We start from the raw sequence: 22,570 nt of genomic DNA, 5'->3' as shown, positions 1-22,570 counted from the left end.
TAATTTTGAAATGCGTAAAGCTTCTATTGCAGTGTTTTCAGTGCTGTTAGACGCACCGAGTTGAGAAATGCGCCCAATAAAAAAGTATGAATATTATTATTATTATTTATTTTCTAAATACCGCTCGCGTCTCTAGCCACTCTTTCTTTTTCCCTTCCACTCTCCATAAGGTCATCCCTCATTCTCTCCTCGTAAGTATCTTCACTGAGGAGCCCGCTACACGCAGGCTGAGCAATGGAAATTTCATTTGCATTTCTTTCAAAGCGAATGTGCAAACGAGAGTTATCCCATAGTGTGATGGCTAGCACTCTGGATTCTGAATCCAGCGATCCAAGTTCAGAAGCTTTAGATTTTTGAACTACAGTTATTGATCACGATCCTACCATTAGCAGAATTTAAGGTGATAAATCAGGGTATAGCTTCTGTTTCTCAGGCAACCTGACCCAGGTTGTTCAAGAGGCGGAAAACCCTATGCACCGGATAAATCACTATCCAGTGGATAGCGAGGTTTGATTTGTGAACATTTACCGATAGTGTTTTATCCGGTGGATAGCGTTATCCATCCTTTGAAACTCGAGGCCATGGTGTTAAAGAAGTTAGTGCTCGTTATATGACGGTTTCAACCTGTGTCTTGAATGTGCTCTCTCAACGTCCCGCGTGATGCTACAAGCCAATAAACAATTAAAGTTAAGGCACTGTTATTTTACAATCAAAGTGAAGGGTCCCATGCGGACGGTGTAATGGTTAGCACTCTGGACTTTGAATCCAGTGATCCGAGTTCAAATCTCGGTGGGACCTATGTTTTTAAATCGGAGTATATATTTTGTTTTTCGTCAAGTTTTTATAGCGGCTGTGTAAAAAAAAAAAAAAAAAAAAAAAACTGGCCAAATGTATTTTTTCCTGTCGTTCATCCATTAACAATGTGTTTTCTTGAAACAGTCTTACGCTTCTTTGGTGTGCTTTCAACTTTATGCATGCAACCCAAAGTTGATAAAAACCCAGAATACTGAGCAATCTTTAATTCTTGTTCCAGTATTTAAGACATTGTTTCAAAAGCCATTAGTGTGCTATAACTAACGTGAGTTAGGTGCCTTGGTGTAATGGTGCCCGGGTAATGGTGAGCGTTCTGAAATTTTTGGGTCGATACACCGAGGATTTTGCTGTGTATACACGGTGTACAATAAAAGTCCATTTTTAGTTACTATGTATGAAGTGTTTGTCAACAACAGAGGTCCCATGGTGTAATGGTTAGCACTCTGGACTCTGAATCCAGCGATCCGAGTTCAAATCTCGGTGGGACCTATAGCATATATATATTTTTTAACTTTAATAGAAGAACGTTATCTTTTGTATGCAAAGTAGTGGATTGAATAATCTGGGATTTTTTGCATCAAATCAGAAAATAACTCTCTTTCTCGTCATTGTCTGTTGTTTTGCGATTGAAAGGTTCTAATGTTCTTTTAATTAGCAGTGCGTTCATTGCATTTGCGGATTTTTTTCAGTTTGCTGTAGCCTAAGTACGATGTTTTTAACTGATACAGATGAGAGCTGGTCAAAATTGTAACTGATAGCTGAGAAATGACATATTTCAGCTGAGGTGTGAAATCTGAAAAATTGACTGATATATATTTTACCAATCACCTGGGATATCGCCAAAACTTTCACTCATAAGGCTGTGTTCACACTTGATGCTGGAGCACTGGTACTTGGACACGGGCACAAAATAGTATGTGTAGCGTTCAGACCATGGTGCTCCAAGTATCCTAGTGCCATTTAGTGTTCGAGTAATAGATCGAGACCTTGTATCCGGGCTCTAGCTCTGTGCCCGAATTCTGGGGTGAGTAATTGGAAAAAGGGTGTATTCACATTAGTGTCCAGGGAGAATCCTACTTGGGTACCGCCCGCTCGGGTAACAAGTCTGAACTAGCTTAGCCAAAGATTGGAGGACCCCATCCAAACCCTTCTACACATGCTGTCTCACTTCCCAAGCACAGCAAAAAGTGAATGAACAACTGAGCTCGGGGTTTTCAAAATTTGTTGTTTCTTTCTTTGAAGTTGTTCTTTGCGGGCTCTATGGCAAGCTTTAAAAATTGTAAAAAAAATAGGTTAAGAAAGGTTAAATAAAGTTCAATACTGTTATTGCTAGAGTATAATCATGGATTTGGTCCCATGGTGTAATGGTTAGCACTCTGGACTTTGAATCCAGCGATCCGAGTTCAAATCTCGGTGGGACCTCACAGTTTATATCCTTTTTTTTCGGTGTGAGGCTTTCTGTCGTACTGATTCGAAGTTTTATATAAGGGCAAGGGAAGTATCCGAAGTATCTACTTGGGATCGATCGGGAAAGTTTTTTTATATTTAATAGGCCTACTTTCACTTCAACTGTTCAATATATGGCGCCAGAACAATGAAATAATACGATATTGATATTGATAAAAACTTGAGAGAATCCCATGTTTTCACTGAATGTATAATTTTGAAATGCCTAAAGCTTCTATTGCAGTGTTTTCAGTGCTGCTAGGCGCATCGAGTTGAGAAATGCGCCCTATAAAAATATGAATATTATTATTATTATCGTTTATTTTCTAAATACCGCTCGCGTCTCTAGCCACTCTTTCTTTTTCTCTTCCACTCTCCATAAGGCCATCCCTCATTCTCTCCTCATAAGTATCTTCACTGAGGAGCCCGCTACACGCAGGCTGAGCAATGGAAATTTCATTTGCATTTCTTTCATAGCGAATGTGCAAACGAGAGTTATCCCATAGTGTGATGGCTAACACTCTGGATTCTGAATCCAGCGATCCAAGTTCAGAAGCTTTAGATTTTTGAGACAACTTTTTGTCAGTCTTATGGGGATTCTTGAACGGCAAAAAAATTACTGAACTACAATTATTGATCACGATCCTACCATTAGCAGAATTTAAGGTGATAAATCAGGGTATAGCTTCTGTTTCTCAGGCAACCTGACCCAGGTTGTTCAAGAGGCGGAAAACCCTATGCACCGGATAAATCACTATCCAGTGGATAGCGAGGTTTGATTTGCGAACATTTACCGATAGTGTTTTATCCGGTGGATAGCGTTATCCATCCTTTGAAACTCGAGGCCATGGTGTTAAAGAAGTTACTGCTCGTTATATGACGGTTTCAACCTGTGTCTTGAATGTGCTCTCTCAACGTCCCGCGTGATGCTACAAGCCAATAAACAATTAAAGTTAAGGCATTGTTATTTTATAATGAAAGTGAAGGGTCCCATGGTGTAATGGTTAGCACTCTGGACTTTGAATCCAGTGATCCGAGTTCAAATCTCGGTGGGACCTATGTTTTTAAATCGGAGTATATATTTTGTTTTTCGTCAAGTTTTTATAGCGGCTGTGTAAAAAAAAAAAAAAAAAAAAAAAAAACTGGCTAAATGTATTTTTTCCTGTCGTTCATCGATTAACAATGTGTTTTCTTGAAACAGTCTTACGCTTCTTTGGCGCGCTTTCAACGTTATGTATGCAACCCAAAGCTGATAAAAACCCAGAATACTGAGCAATCTTTAATTCTTGTTTCATGATCTAGTTCCAGTATATAAAACATTGTTTTAAAAGCCATTAGTGCGCTACAGCTAACGTGAGTTAGGTACCTTGGTGTAATGGTGAGCGTTCTGGAATTTTTGGGTCGCTACACCGAGGACTTTGCTGTGTAGACACGTTGTACAATAAAAGTCCATTTTTAGTTACTATGTATGAAGTGTTTGTCAACAACGTAACAGAGGTCCTATGGTGTAATGGTGAGCACTCTGGACTCTGAATCCAGCGATCCGAGTTCAAATCTCGGTGGGACCTATAGCATAGATATATTTTTTAACTTTAATAGAAGAACGTTATCTTTTGTATGCAAAGTAGTGGGTTGAATAATCTAGGATTTTTTGCATCAAATCAGAAAATAACTCTCTCTCTCGTCATTGTCTGTTGTTTTGCGTTTAAAAGGTTCTAATGTTCTTTTAATTAGCAATGCGTTCATTGCATGTGCGGATCTTTTTCAGTCTGCTGTGGCTTAAGTAAGTCTTGTACGATGTTTTTTTAACTGATACAGATGAGAGCTGGTCAAAATTGTAACTGATAGCTGAGAAATATGACAGATTTCAGCTGAGATGTGAAATCTGAAATATTGACTGATATTTTACCAATCACCTGGGATATCGCCAAAACTTTCACTCATAAGGCTGTGTTCACACTTAGTGCTGGAGCACTGGAACCTGGACACTGGCACAAAACAGTACGTGTAGCGTTCAGACCCTTTATCTGGTACTCCAAGTATCCTAGTGCCATTTAGTGTTCGAGTAATAGGTCGAGACCTTGTTCTGTCGCACTTTGTAATAATCATCGCACTTTGTAATACCTGTCGCACTTTGTAATAAAACTGTCGCACTTTGTAATACCTGTCGCACTTTGTAATAACACTTGTCACACTTTGTAATAAAATAGCTGTCACACTTTGTAATAACAAGTTGTCGCACTTTGTAATAAATTAAGCTGTCACACTTTGTAATAACAAGTTGTCACACTTTGTAATAAACTTTCAAATTTCCTTTGAATAGGATATTTGGTAGAAATTATATGACTTAACTAATCCCCCAGGGCACAAATACGTCCTTCTTTGATATTTTACTTTGTATACTAAACTGAGGAGATGAAAAAGAAACGCGTTCTCCCCCACGCTTCTCGCAATTGTTATTTGTCTTGACTACGATGTATCGCGACAGAAACACTTTGTCATCACGAATAATGACTTAAAAATCGGTTTTGTTAAGCCGCTCCATTGGCTAGGTACTAGTCTAATTTATCGTGCAAATGAGACCCTATTGCATGTTTAATTTGTAAATGATAGCTTAATTCAGGTATTAAAAAGGTATTTATCACATCTTAAATAAAGATTCGAATTTTAAATATACTGGCATCTCCTGCGGATGAAAATAAAAAGGTTTGTTTCCGTGGGAGTTTTAGAGAGGACGAAACTGGAAAGCAACTTGCAGGGACATAGTGTATCAGTAAAAGAGTAGAGGACACATCTTGCTGGTATTTATAACAGCTGTACAAAATGGTACGATCCGGAAATAAAGGCTTTGACTGGGAGTCTTCTAAGAAGGGACCGTTAACTATAGTTGAATAGAATAATTGTGAAATAGTATCGTATTTTAATTCAAAAATCGCATTGGCTTGACATAAGCCAGAATATGGAACAGCAACCATCATAACCGTAATCAGTATATGTGGTATTAAAGCATTGAATCAGAACCATTGAATAAAAGTCTATTTCAACCTTGAATAAACAACAACGAACTATAACATGAAACGGAATTAACTAGTTGTTTATAAATACTTAATACACAACTGAACGAACAGAATGTTTCTCTCTCCTCAGTTCAAGGAACTGTTTTTTGTTTTAAAGCAAAAAGTCATTAAAAGACCATGGGTGATTCTATTCTAGCCGAGTGGATAATAATGACAAAGCAGATTTCAACAAAATGCTACTTTTGACTTTTTCGCCAGAATATGTTGAGGATGATAAACCATCCCAAACCACGAAATCGCAGATCCAGCCAAGCATTTGCCCAATTTGGACTGGCAACTATTCGCCGTACCTCCAGCACAACACCACTCGAAGATCCAAACTTTTTAATTAGGCTCCTGACGCTAACGATGCCAAGTTCACCACCCTCAGAGAAGTAAATACTCGGGAGCATCGAGACCAGTCTACGGGTGATATCACGAAAACGGACGTTGACTGAACATAGGTTATTATACATCCGGCATACATGGTTAGGCCAGGAAAAGCCAGAAGATAATAACGCCTCGGAAAGTATTTTCTCTAAAATTTCATTCGGGAGCCTTTCTATGGGGGTGGTTGCGTCGTTCGTGGAAACCATTCCAACGGTCTCGTTTCCAACGAAGTGGATGGGGATTTGTATACGATGTTGATCTTGTTCAGGCACCTCTCTTTCCTTTCCCATATACTGGCCGTGTGCGTAATCCTCCTGAGTAGATAACAAATCCGCGCCATCATCTTCCACCTCTTCTTCTGCCCTTTCTTCCTGCTCATCATCTTCCACCTTTTCCACCTCTCCATTTGTCTTTTTCTCCTGCTCCTCCTCCTCCAGCAACACTCTGCCGTCCACACATATGTAGTGTTCTCCGTGGTTCTCTGCATAATGCCCCAGCTGAACTCTTGCAGTGGGTATGCTAGAAGAGGGAGAAATTACCGCTGTGGCATCAGGTCCCAAGGTCGAAATTACAACAATTTCAATATTGTACAAATCTGCTGCCGCTTGTAAAGTTATTTGGTCACCATAGGTGCCATTCTTTGCCATTGAGTGTAAATATTCTGCCCAGGGTGTGGCCGCAAAAAGCTCCAAAGGCATACCTTCACTGTTGTTTGGATTGTTCGTCAGGTACTTTATAATTTCTTCCCGGACAGTTTCTGCTGATCGGTGTATACCGAGACGGTTTAACCAGAAGCACAGTGCCCCAAACTGACAGTTTCCGTCACCTGGTGGATTGTACATGAGAGACAAATCCATGTCGGGAAAGTCTAGATCCAGAAAACGATCGCGGGCTGTTAACGGTATGTACATTTTTTTTCGAAGTTGTTTTATTTTCTGCTGTTTTATTTTCTGCTGTTTTATTGTTTTATTTTCTGCTGTGCTTCCTCGGTGGCGTTTTCTAATGCTTGCAATGTCTTCTACCGAAAACCATTCTTCTATGTGTTTAGAAGAATTTGGAGGCCTAAATCTGACTTTATATGTATCAGGATTTGTTTTTCTCTTCTTTACTACTGTGCCTTTAACAACAAACCTTCTTTTCGGTGCAAGTTTACCTCCTTTTTGCGGTCTGTAGCGTACCAGAACGTGCTCTTTTACTTTAAAAGTTTCCGCTTTGTGGCGTCGCTTGTGGCTCTTTACCATTCGATCGTTAAGCTTCTTGCTGTAAAGCTTAGCTCTCCGTCGGATCTTTTTTACTTTCTTCAGGTGGCAGGCCAATTCCCGTTTATTTGGCGCTGTGGTAACCATGTTATCATCAGAATCTACACAGTCCAGCGACGCCTTCACTAATTGATTTGACTTCCGCCCATAGTATATTTCGAAAGGAGACCTCCAGCCAAGTTCTTCTTTACATTCTTCATTCAAAATCCGGTTATAGTCTTCAAGATTCGCTGCCCAGTTAACCCCTTTTTTACCCAGGGATACTAAGTCGTACATGATTTTTTTTCTTAATCGTCTGTGCGATCTCTCAATCTTTCCCTGCGACTGCGGGTGGTAGGGTCTCGATTTAATTAATTTTATTTTTAACTGTTTGCAAAGAGCTCTAACCTTCCCTTCGAATTCTGTTCCTCTGTCACTTTGAAGGCGATCCGGTGGACCGTGCTCGCTATAGATCCTCTGAAGTGTCCGACTAACATGTTGGCTTGACTTTTTTTCCAGCGGCCGCAACCACAAATACCTACTGAAAATATCCATTACGCTTAGAACATACTTGTACACGTGCCTGTTGTGGTTGACAGCCTCTTTGCTTAAGTCCATCAGGTCAATTTGATGTTGACCTTGAATGGTCCTGGCGGTTACTGGCCTTGGCGTGGCTTTATTTGTGAATTTGACATTGTATATGCGATACTTCGCTTCGTTGTTTGTCACTCGTAGGATATTTCTTTCGCTCAGACCTGCGAAGCCATCTGCGGCTCGATTTCGCAGTTTTTTACATCCACCAGCTTTTGCTTGATCAAACGTTTTTGCAACAAGACTTGCTATCGACGACTTCTTAACTACTTTCTTGCCATCAAAGTACAGTGTTGGGGTAGACTGAGGTCCAAGGTGTAAGCTATCACGTTGGCGCCAATAGCGCACTACTGCATTCCTCTGTTCGCGTGTGCGTTCTGCCACGGGCACGTTAAAATTTCCTTGTACCAGCAGCAACAGCGTCTCGTAAGCCTCGTCGCTTAATGAATGAAAATATCTCCCTTTCTTTTCTGCTCCGAAACTGCAAAAACACAGCATAAGGCAGCTCATAAAGGCTAAGATCCATTTATATGCCATACCGGCTTTATTGAAGGAAAAAACTATGAAGTTGCACAATAAAAGAATAGTCTTATCATAATAGAAAAGCCGGCTCCTAGGCGTCAAAATTGACACAAAGTTAAATGACGTTTTTCTCCAAGACCGCCCATAAGCGGAAGAGCCTATGGTGGAGTTGTTCATATGTTCACTATCCATGTACTAATTAACTTTATTATAATTTGTTTAGCTTTATTATTATTATTATTATTATTATTATTATTATTATTGTTCTTATAAATATTAACCCTCCAAGTTACGACCAGTTTAGGCGCCATGGCGACTAAAATTTTGCCTCTGGTGACCAGGCTTGAAAATGAGTCGCCAACGTGGCGACCATGAGATGTCGTGGGATGCCGTTCGAGTAGAACCGAAAACGAATCTGTACATTATTATTTAGGCAAACGGATGAACACACTTTTTAGTACATGCAGTTGTCATTTAAAAAAAGAATAAAGTAACTTCATGAAATCGCGACAAGGTGAAATAAAAAGAGCAAAAAGAATTTTGGTATTTGTCTTGTAATGGTGTTCAAGGTATCCCGACTTTTAGCCATGATTGTAGCAACTATTTTAAATCCTGTGACTACTCCCCCAAAAATTACCTCATATAGAACATGTGGCAAGTCACTTGAAGTCTCCATCTCCCTTACTAACCCTTGGACTCAACCCTCTCGCGTATCTTTTTATTTTTACCAGGAGTTATTTGCCCTCTGTTCACTTATTGCATTCCATCGTTGCTAAGCAAGCTGTGTTATCTCCAAAATAACAATTGCGAGAAGCGTGGGGGAGAACGAGTTTCATTTTCGTCCGGTCAGTTTAGTATGCAGAGCAAAATATCAAGGAAGAACGTATTTGTGCCTTGGGGGATTAGTTAAGTCATATAATTTCTACCAAATATCCTATTCAAAGGAAATTTGAAAGTTTATTACAAAGTGTGACAACTTGTTATTACAAAGTGCGACAGCTTAATTTATTACAAAGTGCGACAACTTGTTATTACAAAGTGTGACAGCTATTTTATTACAAAGTGTGACAAGTGTTATTACAAAGTGCGACAGGTATTACAAAGTGCGACAGTTTTATTACAAAGTGCGACAGGTATTACAAAGTGCGATGATTATTACAAAGTGCGACAGAACAGACCTTGTGCCCGGGCACTAGCTCTGTGCCCGAATTCTGGGGTGAGTAATTGGAAAAAGGGTGTATTCACATTAGTGTCCAGGGAGAATCCTACTGAACTTAGCCAAAGATTAGACGACCCCATCCAAACCCTTCTACACATGCTGTCTCACTTCCCAAGCACAGCAAAAAGTGAATGAACGACTGAGCTCGGGGTTTTCAAAATTTGTTGTTTCTTTTTTTAAGTTGTTCTTAATTTGCGGGCTCTATGCAAGCTTTGAAAATTGTAAAACAATAGGTTAAGAAAGGTTAAATAAAGTTCAATACTGTTATTGCTAGAGAATAACCATTAATATCCTTTTTTTTCGGTGTGAAGCTTTCTGTCGCACTAATTCGAATTTTTATATAAGGGCAAGGGAAGTATCCGAAGTATCTACTTGGGATCGATCGGGAAAGTTTTTTTATATTTAACAGGCCTACTTTCACTTCAACTGTTCAATATATGGCGCCAGAACAATGAAATACACCTTTTGCTGTTCATTTACAGAAAACAAACATTCATTTGTGTCCAAATTTCTTTCATTATGGTCATTAAACTCTCATTAACACCAATATGACCTTCATTTGCGCGTAAGAAACGTTCAAGAAAAACATTTACATATGCATTAACATTCAAAATCATCAAAAGAAAAACAATACCTTCATTTGACATTCATTGACTGTAAATGTATTTTCATTTTGGTGGAAAAAAAATTCGTTGTCACGAAACGACAATCATTTACACTTTACGACATTCAGTTTTCAACAAAAGACTTTCAATAACACAATTTGCATGAGAACTAACATTCAATTGCATTATCATGCAACCATATCCATGAAGGTAACAATCTTAAATGCGGTGAGACATACATTACCGTGTTTTTACCTAACGTTAAGAGAAAACAATCGCTCATTAGCGTAATTCTTTTGCACAGAGATATCTCGCCCAATTTTCCTCGAAAATTTGATTATAGAACAAGGGACCATATGTACTTTTTTCAAATCATAATTTCACAATCCTCCCCTTGCAGATATAAATTCGGCCACTTACGAAACTTTTTGCGTACAACTCAGAGGGCGCAGTACAGTATCCGTGTGACATACATGTACATGTACATGTAGTGACAGTTCGATTTGTCCAGAAATGCCACGAAGAAATAGAATCGCATTTGAACACCGCGAAAGGATAGTCAGGGCTTTTGAAGATGTCAACGAAGACTATTTACTATTTACTAGTGAGGCAATTGAAGGATAAATCGTTCAGCGAATTTGATCTTCTATCTTTCAAAAATAAATGTTATTATGGCTGTAATGTTTGTCTCGCCGCTTTAAAGATTGTTACCTTCATGGATATGGTTGCATAATAATGCAATTGAATGTTAGTTCTCATGCAAATTGTGTTATTGAAAGTCTTTTGTTGAAAACTGAATTTCGTAAAGTGTAAATGATTGTCGTTTCGTGACAACGAATTTTTTTTCCACCAAAATGAAAATACATTTACAGTCAATGAATGTCAAATGAAGGTATTGTTTTCCTTTTGATGATTTTGAATGTTAATGCATATGTAAATGTTTTTCTTGAACGTTCCTTACGCGCAAATGAAGGCCATATTGGTGTTAATGAGAGTTTAATGACCATAATGAAAGAAATTTGGACACAAATGAATGTTTGTTTTCTGTAAATGAACAGCAAAAGGTGTAATACGATATTGATATTGATAAAAACCTGAGAGAATCCCATGTTTTCACTGAATGTATAATTTTGAAATGCCTAAAGCTTCTATTGCAGTGTTTTCAGTGCTGCTAGGCGCATCGAGTTGAGAAATGCGCCCTATAAAAGTATGAATATTATTATTATTATTATTTATTTTCCAAATACCGCTCGCGTCTCTAGCCACTCTTTCTTTTTCTCTTCCACTCTCCATAAGGCCATCCCTCATTCTCTCCTCATAAGTATCTTCACTGAGGAGCCCGCTACACGCAGGCTGAGCAATGGAAATTTCATTTGCATTTCTTTCATAGCGAATGTGCAAACGAGAGTTATCCCATAGTGTGATGGCTAGCACTCTGTATTCTGAATCCAGCGATCCAAGTTCAGAAGCTTTAGATTTTTGGGACAACTTTCTTGTCAGTCTTATGGGGATTCTTGAACGGCAAAAAAATTACTGAACTACAATTATTGATCACGATCCTAGCATTGGCAAAATTCAAGGTATTAAATCAGGGTATAACTTCTGTTTCTCAGGCAACCTGACCCAAGTTGTTCAAGAGGCGGAAAACCCTATGCACCGGATAAATCACTATCCAGTGGATAGCGAGGTTTGATTTGCGAACATTTACCGATAGTGTTTTATCCGGTGGATAGCGTTATCCATCCTTTGAAACTCGAGGCCATGGTGTTAAAGAAGTTACTGCTCGTTATATGACGGTTTCAACCTGTGTCTTGAATGTGCTCTCTCAACGTCCCGCGTGATACTACAAGCCAATAAACAATTTAAGTTAAGGCACTGTTATTTTATAATGAAAGTGAAGGGTCCCATGGTGTAATGGTTAGCACTCTGGACTTTGAATCCAGTGATCCGAGTTCAAATCTCGGTGGGACCTATGTTTTTAAATCGGAGTATATATTTTGTTTTTCGTCAAGTTTTTATAGCGGCTGTGTGAAAAAATACAAAAAAACTGGCCAAATGTATTTTTTCCTGTCGTTCATCGATTAACAATGTGTTTTCTTGAAACAGTCTTACGCTTCTTTGGTGCGCTTTCAACTTTATGCATGCAACCCAAAGTTGATAAAAACCCAGAATACTGAGCAATCTTTAATTCTTGTTCCAGTATTTAAGACATTGTTTCAAAAGCCATTAGTGTGCTATAACTAACGTGAGTTAGGTGCCTTGGTGTAATGGTGCCCGGGTAATGGTGAGCGTTCTGGAATTTTTGGGTCGCTACACCGAGGACTTTGCTGTGTATACACGTTGTACAATAAAAGTCCATTTTTAGTTACTATGTATGAAGTGTTTGTCAACAACAGAGGTCCCATGGTGTAATGGTTAGCACTCTGGACTCTGAATCCAGCGATCCGAGTTCAAATCTCGGTGGGACCTATAGCATAGATATATTTTTTGACTTTAATGGAAGAACGTTATTTTTTGTATGCAACGTAGTGGGTTGAATAATCTAGGATTTTTTGCATCAAATCAGAAAATAACTCTCTTTCTCGACATTGTCTGTTGTTTTGCGACTGAAGGGTTCTAATGTTCTTTTAATTAGCAATGCTTTCATTGCATTTGCGGATTTTTTTCAGTTTGCTGTAGCCTAAGTACGATGTTTTTAACTGATACAGATGAGAGCTGGTCAAAATTGTAACTGATAGCTGAGAAATGACAGATTTCAGCTGAGATGTGAAATCTGAAAAATTGACTGATATATATTTTACCAATCACCTGGGATATCGCCAAAACTTTCACTTAAAAGGCTGTGTTCACACTTAGTGCTGGAGCACTGGTACTTTGACACGGGCACAAAATAGTACGTGTAGCGTTCAGACCATGGTGCTCCAAGTATCCTAGTGCCATTTAGTGTTCGAGTACTAGGTCGAGGCCTTGTACCCCGGCACTAGCTCTGTGCCCGAATTCTGGGGTGAGTAATCGGAAAAAGGGTGTATTCACATTAGTGTCCAGGGAGAATCCTACTCGAGTACCGCCCGCTCGGGTAACAAGTCTGAACTTAGCCAAAGATTGGAGGACCCCATCCAAACCCTTCTACACATGATGTCTCACTTCTCAAGCACAGCAAAAAGTGAATGAACGACTGAGCTAGGGGTTTTCAAAATTTGTTGTTTCTTTCTTTGAAGTTGTTCTTTGCGGGCTCTATGGCAAGCTTTAAAAATTGTAAAACAATAGGTTAAGAAAGGTTAAGAAAAGTTCAATACTGTTATTGCCAGAGTATAAGCATGGATCGGGTCCCATGGTGTAATGGTTAGCAGTCGGGACTTTGAATCCAGCGATCCGAGTTCAAATCTCGGTGGGACCTCACAGTTTATATCCTTGTTTTTTCGGTGTGAAGCTTTCTGTCGCACTAATTCGAATTTTTATATAAGGGCAAGGGAAGTATCCAGGGTATCTCCTTGGGATCGATCGGCAATTTTTTTATATATTTAACAGGCCTACTTTCACTTCAACTGTTCAATACATGGCGCCAGAACGAGGAAATAATACGATATTGATATTGATAAAAACCTGAGAGAATCCCATGTTTTCACTGAATGTATAATTTTGAAATGCGTAAAGCTTCTATTGCAGTGTTTTCAGTGTTGCTAGGCGCATCGAGTTGAGAAATGCGCCCTATAAAAATATGAATATTATTATTATTATTATTTATTTTCTAAATACCGCTCGCGTCTCTAGCCACTCTTTCTTTTTCTCTTCCACTCTCCATAAGGCCATCCCTCATTCTCTCCTCATAAGTATCTTCACTGAGGAGCCCGCTACACGCAGGCTGAGCAATGGAAATTTCATTTGCATTTCTTTCATAGCGAATGTGCAAACGAGAGTTATCCCATAGTGTGATGGCTAGCACTCTGGATTCTGAATCCAGCGATCCAAGTTCAGAAGCTTTCAGATCTTTGAGACAACTTTCTTGTCAGTTTTCTTGAACGGCAAAAATATTACTGAACTACAATTACTGATCGCGATCCTACCATTGGCAAAATTCAAGGTGGTAAATCAGGGTATAGCTTCTGTTTCTCAGGCAACCTGACCCAGGTTGTTCAAGAGGCGGAAAACCCTATGCACCGGATAAATCACTATCCAGTGGATAGCGAGGTTTGTTTTATGAACATTTATCGATAGTGTTTTATCCGGTGGATAGCGTTATCCATCCTTTGAAACTCGAGGCCATGGTGTTAAAGAAGTTACTGCTCGTTATATGATGGTTTCAACCTGTGTCTTGAATGTGCTCTCTCAACGTCCCGCGTGTTGCTGCAAGCCAATAAACAATTAAAGTTAAGGCACTGTTATTTCATAATGGAAGTGACTGAGGGTCCCGTGGTGTAATGGTTAGCACTCTGGACTTTGAATCCAGTGATCCGAGTTCAAATCTCGGTGGGTCCTATGTTTTTTAAATCGGAGTATATATTTTGTCTTTCGTCACTTTTTTATAGCGGCTGCGTTAAAAAAAAAAAAAAAAAAGACACTGGCCAAACGTATTTTTTCCTGTCGTTCATCGATTAACAATGTGTTTTCTTGAAACAGTCTTACGCTTCTTTGGCGCGCTTTCAACGTTATGTATGCAACCCAAAGTTGATAAAAACCCAGAATACTGAGCAATCTTTAATTCTTGTTTCATGATCTAGTTCCAGTATTTAAAGTGCACCTAACCCCAAATTTTTTTTTTCGCTAAAACAAATCTAGACTTTATTTGAAGCATTTGGGCGAAGAAATTTTTGAATTTGGTTGAATCTTCGATTTTCTATGCCCTTTCAAAGTCGCGATTAAGTGTTTCACGACCGCGTTTTAGGGAGTCTGGGGCGGCGGTACCTGATGACGTCTACCCAGGAACCAAACGCAATAGCGCCTCAGTCAACTCTCTGTATTTGCTCGAGAAAATAGAACGCAAAACTAATCGTTCCGATGTATTTTGGGACTAAAACGTCCAAGTTTTGTCTCAGAATCATTTCTTTTTCGTCACTGGAGTCAGAGTTAAGTTTCGATTCGGAAGGCTCCGAAATAAACTTCGATCGAGCACGTTCGACGACTGTGAACTCACTGCTTAGAGCTTTGAGAGCAATTTACAATATTTCAAGCGACGACGGGGAAGACGTTTTTGCGGACGAGCTGCTTGTATATTAGGAATGGAAAGCTACATACGAAGTGGAGGAGCAGGCAAACGAAAAGCAGGAAAGAAAACTCGAGGACTGCTTTGGATGGTAATTTCGTCAACTAAACATAAGATTCCCACGCGTGTTTATAGCCCGTTTACATTTGTCCTTACCGAGAATGTATTTTGTCAAGGTTCTGTTAAATCCAGTTTGTGTTTTACTTTCAGTTGAATGCTTCATGTTTATAAGAGCGACGTACGTGTTGCAGTTTTCGAGACTTGATGACCTCCAAAACATTGGCTTCGATCGATTGAAAATCGTATTGTTTGGACCTGTATTTTTGAAGCTGCGGGAAGCAAGGCGGAAGGAAACATTTCATACAATTACCGATTTCACATTGTCACACGTTTTAAGTCGTAACTCCAAATAACCAATGTAAATTGTTCTCAAAGTTTGCAGTGAAATTCGTCGGATAAGCGAAAAGGATGTGTTCCCTAAGCGGTCCGCAGATAATGTTACGCGGTCATATTTTCGACGCTATTGCACAGAATCTTTGTCGCACTGCTGATTTCCAAACCTTCGAAAAACTCTGTGAGTCTAACAATTTTGTTATCATGTAATTCTAGAGGATTAATCTTCGACTTTCATCTAAATCGAAAGAGAAATAAGTGTTGATTAGCGGCGTACAGTTGCGATCTATTTACATATCAGTATAATGCTTCTTGATCATGACCGGATCACACAACTTTGCCGGTTATGTTATAAATATTGCGGGATTGGAAGATATAGGTTGTAGGTAGTATTTCTACAAATTTCTGGTTAGCTTTAAGCAGAAAATTTATGAAAATAGCGTTCGAAAGTCTGCGGAACAAATTCCAGTGAGAGTTCTTCAATGGTTCTCACAGATTCAGTTCGCTTGTTTTGGTTCGACAAAATCAACCATCGTTTATGTCTTTATTGCACCATTAGCCGATCATCGTCAGTAAATTGTACAGTATATCTTTCTTTAAATCTGGAATATTGCGGCAACAGCCGATAGCACCTCTGGAAGGCGTTTCTGCGCACTTTTCGAATGTGTATTGCACCATCCTGAAGGAAATGAGAGGAAATGAGATATCCAACCTTCCTGGGTAGACGTCACAAGAGCCGCTGGACCCATTCTCCTCAAACTCGGTCGTGAAACAAAATGGCGGTGTTTTGGAGCTATTTTCGAGATTTCATCGTGGCACGGAAAATCGAGGATTTAACGGAATTCAAAAATTTTTTCGCAGAACTATTTCAAATAGTAAGTAGATTCGTTCTAGCGAAAAAAAATTTTTGGGGTTAGGTGCACTTTAAAACATCGTTTTAAAAGCCATTAGTGCGCTATAGCTAACGTGGGTTAGGTGCCTTGGTGTAATGGTGAGCGTTCTGGAATTTTTGGGTCGCTACACCGAGGACTTTGCTGTGTAGACACGCTGTACAATAAAAGTCCATTTTTAGTTACTATGTATGAAGTGTTTGTCAACAACAGAGGTCCCATGGTGTAATGGTTAGCACTCTGGACTCTGAATCCAGCGATCCGAGTTCAAATCTCGGTGGGACCTATAGCATAGATATATTTTTTAACTTTAATAGAAGAACGTTATCTTTTGTATGCAAAGTAGTGGATTGAATAATCTAGGATTTTTTGCATCAAATCAGAAAATACCTCTCTTTCTCGTCATTGTCTGTTGCTTTGCGATTAAAAGGTTCTAATGTTCTTTTAATTAGCAGTGCGTTCATTGCATTGGCGGATCTTTTTCAGTCTGCTGTGGCTTAAGTAAGTCTTGTACGATGTTTTTTTAACTGATACAGATGAGAGCTGGTCAAAATTGTAACTGATAGCTGAGAAATATGACAGATTTCAGCTGAGATGTGAAATCTGAAATATTGACTGATATTTTATCAATCAGCTGGGATATCGCCAAAACTCTCACTCATAAGGCTGTGTTCACACTTAGTGCTGGAGCACTGGTACCTGGACACTGGCACAAAATAGTACGTGTAGCGTTCAGACCCTTTATCTGGTGCTCCAAGTATTCTAGTGCCATTTAGTGTTCGAGTAATAGGTCGAGACCTTGTATCCAGGCACTAGCTCTGTGCCCGAATTCTGGGGTGAGTAATTGGAAAAAGGGGTGTATTCACATTACTATCCAGCGAGAATCGCACTCGGGCACCGCCCGCTCGGGTAACAAGTCTGAACTTAGCCAAAGATTAGAGGACCCCATCCAAACCCTTCTACACATGCTGTCTCACTTCCCAAGCACAGCAAAAAGTGAATGAACGACTGAGCTAGGGGTTTTCAAAATTTGTTGTTTCTTTTTCTGAAGTTGTTCTTTGCGGGCTCTATGGCAAGCTTTGAAAATTGTAAAACAATAGGTTAAGAAAGGTTAAGAAAAGTTCAATACTGTTATTGCTAGAGTATAATCATGGATTGGGCCCCATGGTGTAATGGTTAGCACTCTGGACTTTGAATCCAGCGATCCGAGCTCAAATCTCGGTTGGACCTTCTCGGCTTTTTTTTTTTTTGGAAGGGGGGGGGGGGGGGGGAGGACCTTCCTATTAAATGCATGGACCTGTGCGTAGATATAAATTTTTCTCCCCATCCCGGTCGGTCATTAACATTTTGACTGACATTGATCAAGAATACAGGTGCATCAGAGGCAACAGGTTGACAATAGGTGAACATAAAAAGATGCGTTCGCGTGTCACTGCCGGATTGATCGAGTAAGATGTAAAAATGATACCGCGGTGTGAACGATAATGATGCATTTGTATTAACAGTCGCAAATTAGTTACAACCCCGTGCTGAGACTGAAAAACTCTGAATAGAAGGAGGAAAGATCACGCAGGGATGGATTAAAAGAGAAAACAACTTTTGTTTTTTGAAGTCAAGAAGTTTTTCCTAACAAAGAAACTCTTCACCGGATTGATCGGCATATTACTGTGCACGTGATGGTCATGTTCAGATGTCAAGGCGTCTCTCAATGTGAATAGGTAAAACAACATTCTAGCTTTTTTTTTGGAACTACCTTTGCAATGTAATTTTGAAAATGAATTCATAGTTCTTAAAAAAAATTCAGTGGCACAACAAAAAACCTCCGCTCGGACACCTGCCCATTCGCATGGCACATTGTATAATTTGCAGTACTAAATTGTGAAGAAAAACAATCGTGCTTTCCTTTTGTTCTATTTTTTACGGAGGAAACTATAAATATTTTAAAGAAGCAACAACCGTTTTGTGCAGTAATTAACTCTCACAAAAAAAGTCTTCAGGCGCTTAAAAGATATAGAACTTTTGAAAAGTCCTTAATGAAGCATTATTATCCTTCATTACAGCCCGTGGTTTATTGGCAGGTGCTGCGGGAAATTTAGGTCTTGCACCACGCTCATTGTCCCTCACAATTGCCAACGCCTGTATGATAGAAACATTGTATGATTTACATCCTATACTAACATGGCTAGTTTCTTCACATTGGCAATGATAGTTTTTCCTATTCTTCAAGTCAGTGGACGACCTTCGAAGTTTCCAGCTGCAAGTAAGTAAATCGCACAGCATTTGAGAATTAATCTTTATTTTAGAAAAAAAAACCACTATATTTCGTTGTTTTGCCGCAGAGGAAAATTAGTTATAAAGCTCGTTTTCAAAATATATAATCATGGTGCAGCAATATTTCAATCAGACTAAGTTATATTGTTCAATGCGAAAAAACTGGCAAAAATTGCTATAGCGTATGGCTGTAATGTGTATATTTTTTTCGATACTTTTTTTGAGCAGTTTAGTATCTTGCTCTCAGTGCGTAATGATTTAATTTTCTAACTTTGATGCAAACGTCTTTAACACAAATCCCAAATTATTCTATTCCTGGAAATGAAAATTATCCGGTGTAGTTTCAAGTTTGTTCTAGTTTAGTTTAAGTCTTTGAACTTTCCTCTCGTTCGTTTTTTATAGGGGTGATATTGAACCCTGGAGGGAGAAGTATTAGATGGTTCCACGCTGACCTCTTCAAGCTAATATTTGACGCCAAACCACAAAAATTGTTTTGTATTGTCTATTTTAACTGTTCGTGGTTGGAAAATGGGTCAGATTAAATTTTCTTACAACAGGGTGAATTTGGGTTAAACAACATGGAATTGTCTGAGGATGAAACTTTTGGACCCAAAACCACAGCAACGTGACTTGAGGCGATCGGTGTGGCAGCTCTGTTTATGGCGCGAAAATTTATTTACTTCGTGGGAGTCTCAAGTCCCGTTTGCAAGGACGCGGTTTCATTTGTAACTGCATCTTATTCGATGCGGTTAGGCCTTCCGTTTACAGGGCGAAGATGGAAGAAATAATGAAGCGCATCTTTTTGAAACCGCTGTCAACAGTGGAGGGCTCTCAAAACGTGGAAACGGGGGTAAAAGCCGGTGTCGTTTTGAAAACGGCTTTAGTTCGGCGTGATCGATAAAAAAGGGAGAATTTTTTTTGTGGGGGAGAAGAATTGTACTCCCAATCAACAGTTTCTGCCCTTTATCTACTCTGTTATCGCTCGGTATTCTCGAAAGAAACTCTACTTCATCGTCTGTGCAAATAAAATTACTGACCTCTTTACGCTTCCATTTTTAAAACAAAATGGCGACACGTCAAGGTATAACCGTCTCCAGATCTCAGTAACTAAACCTGTCACGGCCATGACATAACAGCTGGGAAATGGACAAATCATTGTCATGTAAACGCTTCGAAACAGTGTCCTGTTCGATACAGCTTCGAAAGGATGTAATTAACTGTGTAGATTTGAAACTGAGTTTCTGTAAACGCAGCCTCAACATGCACGCTTTTCTCTCCTACTCAGTAGATTGAGTTTCTGATTGGCTAATTCTGATTGAATTTGGGTGCGGTAAAATGGCAAATCACCTGCAGCCTAACTAACAATGCACTGATGAAACGCGTAATACAAAAACACTGTAACTGATAGCTATAATGTCACTTCAGTTTCGTGGATGAATTATCTCCTATTTAAACTCTGTTTTTGTTTTAGACCGTCTTACTAAATACATGGGGTATGATGTTGCAAAGCGGGCCTACATGCCACGTGCGTCTGAGAAATACAAGAACGACGACAGCTCTTTGGGAGGATATGAAGACCGATTTAACATCCATCATGCAGGCAGTCACAGGACTGAAGAGGACGCGGTATACTCGTCAGAGGGAGTTCGCCAAATGGTGGCCACTGAAGACGATGACAGCATGCACGGAGAAAACGCGTTACCATTTGAGAACCTTCATGAAAACGGCCACTTTTCCATTGAGGAAATAATCAACAAGGAAGATGATACGGGGATAGACTTAAATGAACATGATGACAGTTCAGTTGAAGGATATAAAACTCCCTTTCAGAATCACCAAGAGGTTCAAGCGAACGCCGACGATGATGTAAGAATGGGTTTGGTGCTCGCAAATCAAAACGATGATACAGCGAGCTCCGAAGAGCATGAAGTCTTGGCGAATCAGCACGGAAAAGATCATAGTTTCCCGTTCGACTTCAGCGAAAACGATGACAACTCAATTGAAGGGTACAGAACACCCTTTCAGAGTCACCAAGAGGCTCACGCAAATGCCGACGATGATGTTACAATGGGTCTTGCGCTCGCAAATGAAAACGATGATACACTGGTCTCTGAAGAGTATGAATTCTTGGCGAATCAGCATGGAAAAGATCGTAGCCGTTACCCGGCAGAGGTTCTTTCAAAGCGTGCCCGTCTTCAGGTTCCCTGCATCTATTGTTGCAATATTATCAGGTAAATCAAAGGTTACATCGTCAAAGTACAGGTGGTAGTCTGTGTTTGCTGAACGTTTTGCACTGCGAGAGTTTGACGAGAGCTAGGCTGCTGTCGTGAGCAGTTAAATTTGCTGAAGTAATGACCTCACGTTCGAAACGACAGTTTCATTTTAAATATATATAGTTTATTCATGGACTCAGCTGTAATCATATATTGAAAGTACGGCATTCCTTTATACATGTGACAAACAGCAAGAAGTATTCTAGAACGAGAAAAAGATCAATGGTGTATCGGCAATAGTACGCTGTTATGCGCAGTCACTAAATAAGGACGGATAAAAGCGAAACAAAACCCTTTTAAAACGAAAATCTATGCATCAGGACTGGGCTTGAATGAGTAGTCACTCTTTTGAAAGATGCGTAATTTTCTTGTCAAAAGATTTAAGTCAAAGTTATCTAAAGATATTGACCAAAAACACGTCTTTCAATCCGCATATACAATAATCTGAATATTTGAATGAAGGGAATATTAGCGTCCTTTGAGTCTATGTCATCAGGATCAAATCCGTCAATGCGTATTATTTTTTTTAAAGTGATGTGATTCATGAGATTCGCTGAATGAAGATAACGTCATTTATGAAAGCAATATTAAGGGCCACGAGTCCATCGCCCCTCAGTCTTTTTTGTACGGACCTCGCTGCGCTTGGTCCGTATTGTCAAGACCTCGGGCCGATATTCTCCAAATATGGCCTTCGCACTTAGTTAAAAAGCTAAGTTTCTTACTGCCCTACTAAGGAGGTTAGCAAAAAGGCTTTCAGTGTATGATTTTGCTCGTGTAATACGTTTTGCTTGCTTTACAGGTGTGTCGCCAACTTTGCTCATCTTTGTCACTGCCGGAACTGAAGAAACTGGAAGATTACAGATGAATGATTACGTTATTGTTTTTTCTTGTCAGTTGTTAAGCTGCTTTTGCAGTACTGTAAAAATTTATGGTTATGCAAAGCTAATTTTTACTGTTGTTTTTAAGAATATACGAGATCCAAGAAGCATGCAGTCAGATGAGATTGATCATGTTAACGTTATCACTAGACTCATAAGCAATTTCCTGACGAACGAATTCTTGTGATTTTTTCTTTGGCGTTAATTCACAAATAAATGTCCTTTATAGTACCAGGAGTAACGGACTACTGATAGCAACCATGATTATGAGATGTGGGCTTATCACTTGTGTTTCTTAAACGTGGCAGTTTTTTTAAATTTACTCAGCTCTTGTACGATCACACTTAAGTGTATTGCAATATCCTATTAAACATCACTACACTACTTCAGTTCTTTTTCATATCTATCACATTCCTCAGCTTTATTTCTTCGTGTAACGTACCTTACCCTACTTTACTCTACCTTACCTTACCCCTCCCTACTCTACGAAGGGGCTGAATCCAGGCATCTCATCCTTTTCGTTGTATGTGTTGGTGAAACTCAGGACAATGCATGGGGAATATGATAGGATTCGAAGCAGATTATTGGGCTTTTCAGAAATAATTCTGGGAGACTGTTTATAAGGAGAACATTTTACCCGAAGAAAAATTTCCCCTCTCCTTGAGCCTGTTCCTGCCGGTCGAGCCAAAACTTGGGGCTCTTGGTTCTACGCATGTTCTTTATGTCCCCCAATGTCCTTGTAGGTGAGGAAGAATTGGCAAAGCGCTTACCTGGAAAAAAGCTGG

General features: G+C 39.5%; 2 protein-coding genes and 9 non-coding genes across 11 annotated transcripts; 10 read left to right on the top strand and 1 right to left on the bottom strand.

Moving 5' to 3' along the window:
* The first annotated feature begins 720 nt into the window (after positions 1-720).
* Trnaq-uug (transfer RNA glutamine (anticodon UUG)) lies at positions 721-798 on the top strand. The gene has a single exon. It is a non-coding gene; the product is annotated as a tRNA-Gln (tRNA).
* A 432-nt stretch (positions 799-1,230) lies between these two features.
* On the top strand, positions 1,231-1,302 carry Trnaq-cug (transfer RNA glutamine (anticodon CUG)). Its single transcript has one exon. It is a non-coding gene; the product is annotated as a tRNA-Gln (tRNA).
* An 861-nt stretch (positions 1,303-2,163) lies between these two features.
* Positions 2,164-2,235, top strand: Trnaq-uug (transfer RNA glutamine (anticodon UUG)). Its single transcript has one exon. It is a non-coding gene; the product is annotated as a tRNA-Gln (tRNA).
* Positions 2,236-3,245: 1,010 nt separating this feature from the next.
* On the top strand, positions 3,246-3,317 carry Trnaq-uug (transfer RNA glutamine (anticodon UUG)). Its single transcript has one exon. It is a non-coding gene; the product is annotated as a tRNA-Gln (tRNA).
* A 438-nt stretch (positions 3,318-3,755) lies between these two features.
* On the top strand, positions 3,756-3,827 carry Trnaq-cug (transfer RNA glutamine (anticodon CUG)). Its single transcript has one exon. It is a non-coding gene; the product is annotated as a tRNA-Gln (tRNA).
* A 1,428-nt stretch (positions 3,828-5,255) lies between these two features.
* On the bottom strand, positions 5,256-8,072 carry LOC149118701 (uncharacterized). The gene has a single exon (XM_089271204.1). The coding sequence runs from the start codon at positions 8,069-8,071 to the stop codon at positions 5,513-5,515; it is 2,559 nt and encodes an 852-aa protein (XP_089127330.1). The 5' UTR covers position 8,072; the 3' UTR covers positions 5,256-5,512.
* Positions 8,073-11,780: 3,708 nt separating this feature from the next.
* On the top strand, positions 11,781-11,852 carry Trnaq-uug (transfer RNA glutamine (anticodon UUG)). Its single transcript has one exon. It is a non-coding gene; the product is annotated as a tRNA-Gln (tRNA).
* A 425-nt stretch (positions 11,853-12,277) lies between these two features.
* Positions 12,278-12,349, top strand: Trnaq-cug (transfer RNA glutamine (anticodon CUG)). Its single transcript has one exon. It is a non-coding gene; the product is annotated as a tRNA-Gln (tRNA).
* A 1,935-nt stretch (positions 12,350-14,284) lies between these two features.
* On the top strand, positions 14,285-14,356 carry Trnaq-uug (transfer RNA glutamine (anticodon UUG)). The gene has a single exon. It is a non-coding gene; the product is annotated as a tRNA-Gln (tRNA).
* A 2,221-nt stretch (positions 14,357-16,577) lies between these two features.
* Positions 16,578-16,649, top strand: Trnaq-cug (transfer RNA glutamine (anticodon CUG)). Its single transcript has one exon. It is a non-coding gene; the product is annotated as a tRNA-Gln (tRNA).
* Positions 16,650-18,490: 1,841 nt separating this feature from the next.
* Positions 18,491-22,169, top strand: LOC110052750 (uncharacterized). Its single transcript, XM_020758914.2, has 3 exons — positions 18,491-18,623; positions 20,106-20,865; positions 21,707-22,169. Exons 1-3 carry the CDS (start codon positions 18,542-18,544, stop codon positions 21,747-21,749), a joined length of 885 nt encoding a protein of 294 aa, XP_020614573.2. The 5' UTR covers positions 18,491-18,541; the 3' UTR covers positions 21,750-22,169.
* Positions 22,170-22,570: the final 401 nt, after the last annotated feature.

This window comes from Orbicella faveolata, unplaced genomic scaffold, assembly GCF_042242905.1.
Source record: "Orbicella faveolata isolate gen_17 unplaced genomic scaffold, um_ofav_v1 contig_1, whole genome shotgun sequence".
Taxonomy (NCBI): domain Eukaryota; kingdom Metazoa; phylum Cnidaria; class Anthozoa; order Scleractinia; family Merulinidae; genus Orbicella; species Orbicella faveolata.
Note: the sequence above shows the minus strand (reverse complement) of the source record. Positions and strands in the feature narration are given on the sequence as shown.